Source organism: Aythya fuligula, chromosome 5 (genome assembly GCF_009819795.1).
Source record: "Aythya fuligula isolate bAytFul2 chromosome 5, bAytFul2.pri, whole genome shotgun sequence".
Classification (NCBI taxonomy): Eukaryota; Metazoa; Chordata; class Aves; order Anseriformes; family Anatidae; genus Aythya; species Aythya fuligula.
Genome location: NC_045563.1, coordinates 23,783,337 through 23,795,498, shown reverse-complemented (window position 1 = coordinate 23,795,498; position 12,162 = coordinate 23,783,337). Strand labels below are relative to the sequence as shown.

Here is a 12,162-nt window from a genome sequence, read left to right as displayed (position 1 = left end):
AATTCTTCCTGACATTGTTCTTAAGGCACTCTTAATCATTTCTTCTGCAGATATTTCCAAAGACTTCTTTAATTAATATAATTTTGATTGGGAAGAATATGAATGTTTAATACCTACCTCAAAGAGACCAGTAGATACTTTGTGTAATATCCTTCATGGCTATTCACAGAAGCTAGCTTTAAGGGAGATAATTTTTTTGTTTGTCTGTTTTGTTTGATTTTTTTTTCCCCCAATGATACATTATGAAAATATGTTGGATGAACAGTTAATTAGCAGAAATTAGGACAGTAACCTGTGGAATATTCTTGGGGTAGCACAATAATGAGCATTTGGGACAGATGAGAAGCTTGGAGTAGAAGCAAGCAAACAGTTTGTCTGACCATAACTCTAGAGACTCATCTAAGCTATGTGCCTGTGTGTGCTGTAATAAAATTCTAATTTCCTAAGATTTCATGTGACAGAGATTTCATGTGGCAAATCAGTGAGTATTTTCATTTTTGTTTTAGGAGCTCATAATTAAAACTGTGTTAAGCTCAGCAAGAGAGGAACCATCTGGTCCTGCACGGTAAGTCATACAAAAAAGAGCTTCTACGTTAATAGCTATATACATGTATACGTGTATATATACAGAGAGACAGTAAAGTAAAACTTTGTATGTATTTTATTCATGTTTTTCTTCATCACTATCAAAACTGTCGTCCACCATGTTAATTCAAACTTGTTTGTAGAGATAATAAAAGACATTATGTGTCAGACCAGAGGTTGATAGTCCTTTCTCTGACAGTGGATGATAGAAGAAGGTATAAATATGAGTAAGAGCAGAAGCCTTATGCTCTCCCATGCTAACCTGTTGTTCAGCTCAGGAATTTTCTGCACTAGAGGGGCACTTTTGAGTTTGATTAAGGCCAAGATTATTTATGAAGGAGGTACGGTTATCTTTTATTAGACCACATTATTTGGAAAAACAGAAATAATCCAAGGAACTTGAGCTTTTCTTTACAGTATGGAAGTGAAGTAGAGAACATAGAGCTAAGCATTAAACTGGGAACAACTGCTGTGATGCTTAAAGCCTAAGCACATTCATCAAATAGAGAACTTCAAAGAAGATAATTACCATTCTTCTTTATTGTTTCTTAAATTATTTAGTGTTTTGTTCCTCCTTCCCAGTCCCCAGAGTTACAGGGTCCTGCATATGAGATTGGAATGGGAACCTGTAATCTGAAGAGCACATCTTAGTGCTTTGTGTATTTGGATAGTGTCTATATATGTGCTCAATTAATAGATTTTTACTGAAAGAAAAAAAAAGTAAAATAGGGGAAACACATGCCTGAGGAATGTTACAGAAAAAATAAATTCATTGCACTTTAAAATGTTTTGCTGGAAAACCAAGAGCAGTTTTCATTGGCCCATTAATCTGTTCTTCACTTGAGCTGGTAATATCTCCCAACGCACGCAAGAAAGCGAAGGGAAAGGATGTCCTGAGATAATTTTAATTTTCATGTTTTTTGTTTGTTTTTTGTTTGTTTTTTTTAAAAAGAAAAAGAGCTCAAAAAGCATAACACTCTCCATTCTGCTTTTGAAAAAGGTGTTTTAAATTCAGATGGTTCAGAACATTACTGCTTATTCTGTGGCAACTTCAGTTCTGGCAGTGTAGCTGGGAGGAGAAAAGGAACATTCTGCATGTCATAATACCCTGTCTGATGGTGAGGGTTTGTATATAGGAACAGGAGGCACGTGTGCATGCCTGACCTTTCAGAATGCTGAGCGATTCTGCCCCCAAACTGCAGAGTTGGAGTACTGTATGTAATGGCATTAAACAAAGATTAAAAAGGAATAGATTTCCAGTGTCTCTTTGGGATATCTGTGTCCTTTTCCTTCTTCTGGGAGAAGGATGGGTATGTCTTCATTGTGGGGAGAATGATGTTTCCACAGCTTTTGAACAAGCCTCTCTCTTCAGAGGCAGTTTATCCACTGGTTTCTTTGGGGAATCATCTCTCTGATACCATCTGCTTCACAGCAGTACAGAGTTCACCTGTGTTATGGTTTAGGTTACATTCAGGATATGCATTACCGTTCTGCCGTATCATCTCGGTGACTAGTCGAGACATAATTGTCTTTATAGTTTCCTAGCAGATAAGTTTCATGGAGCTTAGGTTCATAGCTTTGTATATCTCTAGCAAATCTGAGTGCTGTTATTGTTACCCAAGCTATGAGTCTATTCCTTATCTCTTCCACAGAGGCTCAGTGCCCTGTGTTACGTTGCATACTTGCCCCAACTGAGCTTCAGGGGAGTCAGTTATCTGAAAATGCATTCTACTCTTAGATCTCCATCTGTAAAGATTAATAACTGTGTTAGTCAAATTCTTCTCCTACTGCTGACAGTCTGAAAAAGAAGCCTTAGGTTCATCATATAAGTGTTCATCTCTTCATCTTCTTATGCTTTTAAGGCTGCGACTCTGCAGTCACAACATTGTAGGCACACAACTACGCAGCTTTTCAGAGGCTACTCAAAATAACAATAGCTACCGTGGTGTCCTTAGTAGAAACCTCACAGACTCCTGGATATTTTGCAAATCAGTGTATGATCAGATGTAGAATGATTCTCAGTAGTCTGAAGAAAACTTTGAATTAGTAACATGGACTTAGAACTGCCTCCTCTTCTATATACTAAAGGTTTGTTTTCTGATTCAGCTTACACAAACTATGATTATTGTTCTGTATGTGCTTTGCTCTTATTTTCTTTTGTTCAAAAAGTATTGAAACACGTCTTGTGGAAACAGCAGAAACGTAGATTAGGAAGGGACTATGAGCATTTCCATAAGCTCCTCCTTTTCTGAGGCAGAAGTGTATATAAAACATTTCTGGTAGTAGTTTGCATAAAACTTTCTGAAAATATTCAGAAAATTACAAAGAGGAAAATTACAAAAATCTTAGACTTCCAATATTTAACTTCTATGGTTAGATAGTTTTTATTACTGGTATATAAGAGAATTGTTTACTGGAAATCAAACTCTTCAGTGCCTAACTATGTCAGAAGATTTCTTATTGTTTCCTTCCTTAATTGTGATTTAGAGTCAGTGAGCTCTTCAACTTTTCTTCCTTAAGTAATATTTCCCCAAAACCTTTCTCATTTTTGTCACTTTTCTTCTGGACTCCCTCATTCTTGTCTTTATTCTTAAATTGTATTATTCAAAATGGAGGCAGTATTGCAATTGTGCTTTCAGCAACAGTGTACAAAAGCAAGCATCTACACCCTCATTGTTGCACAGAATTCATTCCAAGATGTATTTTTGCAGCGTATTAGCAATTTAGCGATTCTTTGTAGATTTGAACTTTTTTCTGTACTATACATCTTCACAGACACTTCTGTTTCTTTTTCTATTCCAGCATATGATTTTCCCTTCCCAGATCTAATGTTTAGCTGTTCCCATGACTAGCTTTCTTCTTGTTGATTCTTGGATTGCTCTCCAGTTTTATACAGATGATTTTGGATTCTGAAGCTGTTTCCAGAATATTTGCTGTCTGTTTCAACTTGTTCACATCTTTAGTTTTATTTCTGTCGTCTATATTTTATAACTCAAATTATTAGTAAAAGTACTGACAACGCTTGGGCCCACAATAAGTTCCTTCATGGTTGGCTTTTGAAATGACCCACCAGTTTGGTTTTATATCATTGGTAATTGGTAAAGAAATATGTACAAACTCTCACACTGGGGAGGAAGGATCTCCAACCATAGTTTTTCCTTTGTCTTAAGAAAATACTTCTTAAAAATAAAATATTAATATTAATTCAAAATATTAATTTAATAAATTAAAATGTTTAAAAGAAATAAGAAAGTATTTTGAATCCATAAAGCATATAGAGATTCAGTGGTACTTAATTGCTTTTGGATTTTCCAGTTTGTCCTTTTTCCTTTCTTGTGTTTTGACAGGGGTAGGTGGGATTTCTAACTCATTTTTTTACAGTTAGAAGCTACAGAATTTTAATTACAGAATTTGTTTAGTTCTTTTAGTAATTAAAACAAAATATTTATTAGGTTTTAGCAGGGCATGTCATGAATCATAAAAATTATGCATATTTTTGAAGCATGTTTTTCAACTCTTTATCCTCCGCCGCTGTTTTGCAGATGTGTTGCTCTTTGCAGTCTTGGTATTTGGATCTGTGAGGAACTAGTTCATGAATCCCATCATCCTCAGATTAAGGAAGCATTGAATGTGATTTGTGTTTCTTTAAAGGTGAGAGACTAACAATTTTACAATGTACATTATCTTACAGATATATTGCCTGTTCAAAATCATGATGACATTTTAGCATCCTTACTTCACAGTCTCATTTTCAGTTCTTACAAAAGCATGAATTCAGTTTAATCGTTGGATTTCTAAACTCTTAATATTACCTGTATTATAATTTACTCTTACTTAAGTTTGGAGGAAATGGTGTGCTGCAACATGAGATAGTGGATTCTGTTTAATGTATATCATTAGCCACTTCACTGTGACCTCTACCCATTGGAATATAATAGTCCATCACTCCATCTTCTCATAAATAATCCTTGCAATTCAAGTTTCAACAAAAGCACTGCTGGTTTTGTCTGACTTTGTCCAGCTATACCCACATCCTGTACCCAAGGTTCCATCAGGGCTCTCTGTATCTCTTTGTAACTAGCTGACTTCTTGCAAAACATCAAGGACTCTGTGGTGGGCTAAACTTTCCTAAGGGTCAAACTCCCAGCTGCTCACACATTTCCCCCTCCTCTATAGGACAGGGGAAGAAAATAGGATGAAGAAGCTTGTGGGTTGAGATTAAGACAGGGAGATTGCTTACCAATTACTGCCATGCTCAAAACAGACTCAACGTGGGGTAAATTTGTTTAATTTATTGCCAGTTAAAATAACTTGTGTAGTGAGAAACAAAGATAAAAAGAATTAAAACAACACCTTCCACTGCCTCCCCCTTTCCCCAAGTTCAACTCCTTCATTCCCAGCTCCTTCACCTCCACCTATTCCCCCCACACAGAGATGGGGGATTGCAGTCAGTCCATAACAGTTCCATAATGCGGGTCCTTCCCCTGGTTGCAGTCCTTCAGGATAAATCTGCCCCAGCATGGGCTCTCTATGGTCTGCAGTTCCTTCAGGAAATATCCAATGGTCCTGTGTGGTGTCCTCCACAAGCTGCAGTGCAGATATCTACTCTGGTGTGGTCTTTCCCACAGGCTGCGCTGGTGCCTCAAACATTATCTCCCTTCCTTCTTTTCTGAACTTGCTGTTTGCTTTTTTATTTTTATTTTTATTTTTTCCTCTTCCTTTCCCTCTGCCAGGGTGGCATTTTTGCCCTTTCTTAAGTACGTTTCCACAGAGGTGCCACACACTTGGCTGGTGGGCTCCACCATACCCAGGGGTGGGTCTGTTTTGGGCCTGTCTGGGACCTGCTGTGTCTGTGCAGTCCCTAGCCTATTCTCACAGAGGCCCCCCTATAGCACCTCCACTACCAAAATATTGCCACTCAGTATGGATCCCTACAAAGACACTGGAATGCAGAAGTGTCGGAGTCTTTCCTGCTCCAACATTTAGACATCATCTGTCTAGACTAGACATGGGTGCCCAAGGAAATCACATTCTCTACTAATTGGCATCCTGTGTTCCCCAACTCTGATGAACAGTACTGTTGAACCCTCCATGGTACATTCTCCTGACCCATTACAAAACGGAAAAGCCAAAGCAGAGATGAAACAGAGGAAACTGGAAGGAATCCCAGTTTTGTGAGCCATCTGCCATCATATGCAAAAGACCTGTCCTAAGCCAAGTGAATGCCTCGTGCTCTTTGGTTGACAGAGCAGAGCATCCAGTGTAAGAAGGGGACAAGGAAGAAAGTGGAAAGGTGACAAAAGCTGAGGGCAAGCAGAATTTTCCCAAAGGTTCTCATGCTTCTTGCTTACCTGTCCTCGTCTTGCCCCCACCAACGAAATCCCATTAGTATCACTTCTTGGGCCTCACCAGATGTTTAGAGGAAGGTAGAGTACTTAAGCTGTATGTTTGGAAGCACTGGGAAGATGTTTGATTTCCTGTGGTAAAATACTTTTCTGTGCTCATTACCAGACAGAATCATGTAGGACCTGTTAAAAAATCTGAATCCCAAGAGAGGTCAAGAGTTTGCATCAAGTTTCTGTGGTTATACCACCTATTGAAAGGGAATAATGAGAACTCTAATTTGGTGAAACATAGAGCTGTTTTTATGGTTATTTTAAAAATGAATTTCCAGGTTTTAACAAAGCATGTCAAAGGAGATCACTTATCAATTGCTGTTGCAGGCAAAACAGGGAACTTCCAAGTTGGGGAAATGAATTTACTGCCAATTAAAATAAATATTTGATTACCAATTTGGTTAGAAAAAAAAAAAAAAAAAAGCCAAAAGCATTAAAATACATAGGTAAAATGCCTTTCCTACTCTGTTTCCCAATCTCAACTTCACTCCAAGTTCTTCTCCTCCTCTTCGAAGTTATCACTGCAGGTTACAGTCAGTCCCATGAGCAAGGCACCATACATCACAAGTTGAAGGGGTGTCTCTTTTCCTTCTCTCTCACCCTTTTCCTCTGCTCTAGTGCGTGCTCTCCAAAGGCTGCAGGGAATATCAGCCCTGGGACCAGCTGTATATGACAAGGAGTAGCTCCTCACCTCCTACTACCAACACCTTACCACCTAAACCCAATGCAGTGGATCTGAAAATAATTTGCAAGATAAAATTTTACAGTTTCTGGTAGTCATTGTGCCATTCTGCACAAACACCTTCACATTACATTATTGAAATCTGAATAATTTACTGGCTTGATATTAGCTGTTTTGTTTGAATTTGTTGGACATGGCTAGCATGCAGTGATTCTCACTTAGAAATGCAGCTTACTCACATATAGCTTGTTCATTGTGGTGCAATGCCTATAAAATGTTTCTGAATAGATTTGCTGTTATTTGTCTTTTGCAACTGACAAATCTTCGCTATTCTGAAACTAGTGTCACTGGATTTCAAGTCTAGTCTTGAGATTGTGTATTGATGGTAGTACATCAACAGCTTTCTTTCATCATCTATGTTAAGAGGTTGGAGTTTTGGGGCTTTTCTGTTTGTCTTTTTTCTTAAACAAGTGCTTCTGCTCTTCCATTGTTTTGAATACCATTCCCTGTTAGTTAATGTTTTATGAAATAATTAGAATATCAATAAATACATTTTATAGCATTTTACAGGCTTGCATTCATGTTCATCAACAGTAACTTCAAATTAAATATTTCCAAGTTTATTTTCAGGAGCTTTCTACACACTTCTTGTTTACACCAAAACTCAATATAGTCTTTCTGTATATGTGTGTTGATAAAAATTGTGTGTACACATGTTATACATAGTTTGTGCCAGATGTTGCTGACTAACTATTCTTTTCAGCAAAGAGAATCTGAAAAATATCTTAGAAAATCAGCTGATGACATCCCATGAAGCAGGATTTGAGTCTGCTTCTAAAATGGATTGCTTCAGGGCTTTTAGTATTAGTCTCTAAATTGCAATTTCCTGTTTTGCAAAATCACATTCATGCTTTGCAGCTTTACTAATTTTCTCTTCCAGGGTTTTCCCCTCGCTTTTTAATATCCCTTAACTAATTCATTTTATCAGGTTCCTGTGCAAATTTGGTATTAAGCCAATGACACTGTTATCATCTTACTTCTACAATTTATCAAATTTTTGAAATATATTTAATCCTGACATTCACAGTGTTTTCTCCTATTTTTCTTTGATGTGTTTATTAAACCAATTATTCGTATCTCATCTGTATTAAATATAAATTACTTCTTGAATGAGAAGACAAAGGTGTTTATATTTCTACTTTTATCCAGGGCATGCTGGCTTTTCTCCCATTTTGAGCAGTGGTATAAACTCACAACAGAACTTAATCATGAAATTATTAAATATATATCATGGGAAAACAAATTAATTTGTTACCTAAGCAATCTCTTGGTTTTGAAATACTCAGCTATCTGAACTCCAAGAATTTTCTCAGTTTCAGGATAAATGAATGGATAGAGAGCTATAGTCCTAGTCCAACCTACTGATAATTACAATTGAGCAAATAATATTAAATATAAATGTTAGCAATGATTATATGCTTATTTCTGAAATACAGAAGTTATTGTCAGAATTACAATTGAGCAGCTCATTCCAATTCTCACCAAACTTCCCTCAGCGGTGTGGAGATAACTGCTGTAGCTGTGTTAACCTCTGCTGAAGTCTGAGTTCAAAGGATCCTAACCAGCCATCCAGACCTGTGCATCTCATGATTAAATTATACTCCTCTCAAAAGTGTTGCAGATACACCACAAAAATATGTTGTACAGGCTTAGTTGAATGAGCACTAAAATAGTTTATTTGCAAGTTTAGACAATGTTAAACTACTTATGTGGCATCCAGAAACTAATGGGTCCTTGCAAAGATTAAAAGTATGTTAAGACTTACCCTTCTGAGAAAAACTCTGTGAGTTTTTCACTTATCAAGCTAAGTGCCATTGGAAGCTTCTCTTATTCCCATTGAGTAACTTAAAAAAATACATCCACAATTACACTACTAAATATAAAATAATATAAAAGTAGTGAATTCTTATGCTTTATTAAACATCTTTCTGAGGTGGAGAATGGCTGGTGGATTGTTCGTTGAATTGCACAGCAACTTTTAGGCAGCTCTGAAGGCTCTTGGAAAGAATTCAGAACAGAGTAGTGTGAATTCAAGGGGTTGAATTGTCCTGCTATGGAACATAAACTTGGTGCTGCTGCTTGGATTCAGGAGAAGTGTCCTAGCAGGACACACAGGTGTTTGTCTGTTCAGAAGTTTCCTTGTATTCTTTTGAAACATGGTTGGTAGACTGTGCTGGGACAGATTTCTGAAGTAGATGAAGGGTTTGAACAGTTTGGGACAATCTCTGTATAGGTAAAAGCTTCATACCTGGTGCTCTTTGCATGCATAAATCTTGAAAAATTCAATGCACAAGATTTTAGTTTTATTCATGTTCATTATTTTATACCTTTCAGCCTTACAAAAGGAGTCTCCAATACTCCAATACCTTGTTCTCTTTTTCTTTAAAGAAAAAAATATTTTCTCTCCAACCAGAGAACAGAAAGAGATTAAATAATTTGCATGAAACACCACTTGAAATCATTCACTTAATTCATTTTAGAGCCTGATGACCCCCTTTTTTTATTAAAAAAAAAAAAAAAAAAAAAAAAAAGCTCAGTTTTTATATAGTCAACAGCTAACTGTACAAAGTCTCTAAAAAGTGTCTGGGTCTCTCAGGCAATTTTTCTTAAATTCACTAATCTGGACATTCTGCATTAAGATACTCTGGTTTGACCACCCATTCTGTCTTCTTCAGTGACTCTGGGGTTTTCTTGCAAGCTTGTAAGGATATTTCCAGCAACCTGGATTTGATCTCAAGTTCTATAATCAAATTGTTGCACTTTCAATTTTATTTAATTTTTTTGTTGCCTGTTGAGCTTGAACATTAGAATCTGCACTCTGCTTACTGCACTTGCATGATGTACCTTCACGGAATGGAGAGAGGCTGTTTTGTGAGGAATAAAAAGTAATGGTGTTCTTATCGCAAGCTCTGGGAAGGCTTGCGGATGTAAGATGTCTGCATTGTTTTGGTTCAATAACAGCAGTAGTAGGGAACTGTGACCACTGAGAAAAAGAAAACAAGAACACTGAGAACAAGAATTAACTACAGCAACATTGTGCTACCTTTAAAAGACAACACAGAAAACAGGAGTTAAGTGTAGAAGTCAGGGTGCATGCAGTTTCACTCAGACTAGTACTGTACGCAGCAGTCATTAAGACTTGGCTGTTGACATACCTTGGTTCTCAATAAAGGCCTCTGAAAGCAAAATCAGATCCTTGTTTTTTTCAGTGATGTGTTAACATTAATAATCATGCAGGTACTATGAAATTAATTTGTTTGTTCTGGCTTCTTGGTCCTATACTAACCAGTCTGACATTGAACTTGGAAAACCTTTCCCTCGTTGTGTGCAGCTCACTAATTGTCTGTTCCAAAACTTTGATGTTAGCTGATAACATTATTTTATTCCCTTTATATTTTGTAAAATGTGTTGTGTTTTTTTTTTCCTGTAATAAGGTACATAGGGAGCTAAATGTATAAAACTGTCATCAGAATTCCTGACCAGCTTACCAACTAGCATGCTATTACATGAAATCACATAATGTCATTACCGTGCTGTGTTCTTTTCTAGTTTCCCAATAAAACAGTAGCCCAAGTTGCCTGCAGTATGCTGAACATGCTGATACATTATGTGCATAGACTTCAAGTGTATCAAGCTGATTCACCTTTAAGAATTATTCAAGTAAGTAATTTTTATTTTTTTTATTATTATTCTTTTAAATTTAACAGTAAAATGCATTTTACTAAAATTAAAATACCAGAATATTGGCAAGTATGTTTCACAAAATTAATATAAATATAATCTTACCAAACATTAACAGTATGGGTTCACATAACACTTGCTAACTTCAGTATTAACATGGAAAATGGCTATATAATGCTTTTTTTCCTCCAGTACAATTTTGTCATTATTTACATGAGCCATATTGTCAATTAAGTCTTTTATTTATATTAAATATGGGTGAATATGTATGTTTAAGTTTAGTGAGAAAGTGATTACTTAAAATATGGATCTGCAATTCTATTCTACATATCCATTGAAATTTGTCAGTATTAAGCAAATATATATATATTTTTTGAATACGCTTTAAGTAACAAGGAGTTAGGCTATGGCCTCTGAGAGACTTAACAACAGAAAAAAAGATAGAGGCCACCCAGGTAACCAGAAAGGGAATTGTGTAGGTGCTTCTTAAGAGGTATAAGAAGTATTTCTCTGCCCCTGTGCAGTCATGTTATTGAGTGAAGGTGAAGGGAGAGTGTTTACAAATTCTAGTATTTCTAAGAAATAATGGAATTCAAATAGTCCCATACACAAACCTTCATCAGGCTCTTTACTGCACCCTACAAGTGTGTTGAATTAAGTTATCTTCCTGCCTAAATACTTGGAGTAGCTATGTAATTTCTTTGTCCCTAATGCACCTATGTCAGCCATGAATAACATTTTCCTTTAGTGTCTTCTTTGAAATTCAATTAAAAGGGTTTTATTTACAAAAAAGTGGCCCTATGCTTTGTCTCAAAGTAACTTAAATAGAATTTAACCATGAATCTACCATTGTATCACATTTACCTGCTTAAAAATTCATTATATAAACTGAAATATTTTAATTATATTTGTAACAAAACTATGCTATATTTTCCCCAGATTCTGATAGCAACTATTACTCATCTGTTACCCAGTACAGAAGCTTCCTCATATGAACAGGACAAGAGGGTAAATACTTTCCATTCCTTTTTAATGTGTTAATATTATTGCAAAGGTGTGACAGAGTTTTGTTACAAAATTTAAGATGTGCCTTAAAGTGGGTATTCAGCTTTTTAAGTATAATGCAGTATAGTCTTCCCAGACTTTCAGCAGTATTCTCTATGGAGTGAATTTCTGAAGTTTTTGTAGGAAAATATGCATTTAACATTAATTGAAATAGATTGCTTTCAGTAATTAAAAAATTGTATGTCTTTTTTCCTTATGCTAAGTGAACTTAGAAGTAATGTAGATGCTTCAAAATTATTTTATAGTGAAAATACATTTTTCAACTTGTAGAAAGTACATTTCAGAATACTTACGAGGTTATGATTTTTTACTTTTTCCATTGTAATTACATTTTTGAACAAGATAGTTTGTAATATTCAGATGAATTTGATTGTTGTCATCCTTCAAAACAGTTGCTATTTTTTTATATTTTCAGGGCATCTGAGTCCCCTAATTAAGACAAGCTCTTTCTTCAACCCTCTGATACTCACAGTAGTATTTGCTGTCTCCTGAAAGCTGTATCTTCTCTGAATTATTTGGCTTTCCTCTTAGACTAGGAGAACAAGAGCTGTGGGACACAGTAGTCATTTAAATTTGGACATTTCAGTGTGATTTTACACTGGCAGCTCTGCTGTTCTGGAGCACCCATTCCAATGGGAGCTATGATTCACCCATTTCACCTCTTGTCTTTGCTTGTGACAAGCCAGTGGCTGA

General features: G+C 36.1%; 1 protein-coding gene across 17 annotated transcripts in view; it reads left to right on the top strand.

Moving 5' to 3' along the window:
* The window catches only part of RALGAPA1 (Ral GTPase activating protein catalytic subunit alpha 1), a 125,674-nt gene that overhangs the window by 60,039 nt on the left and 53,473 nt on the right, over positions 1-12,162 (top strand). For all 17 annotated transcript variants that reach the window (XM_032188282.1, XM_032188280.1, XM_032188284.1 and 14 more), the window contains 4 exons: positions 507-565; positions 4,128-4,236; positions 10,273-10,383; positions 11,344-11,412. In XM_032188282.1, the coding sequence (XP_032044173.1) occupies positions 507-565; positions 4,128-4,236; positions 10,273-10,383; positions 11,344-11,412 (348 nt within the window). The remainder of the gene's footprint in view (positions 1-506; positions 566-4,127; positions 4,237-10,272; positions 10,384-11,343; positions 11,413-12,162) is intronic.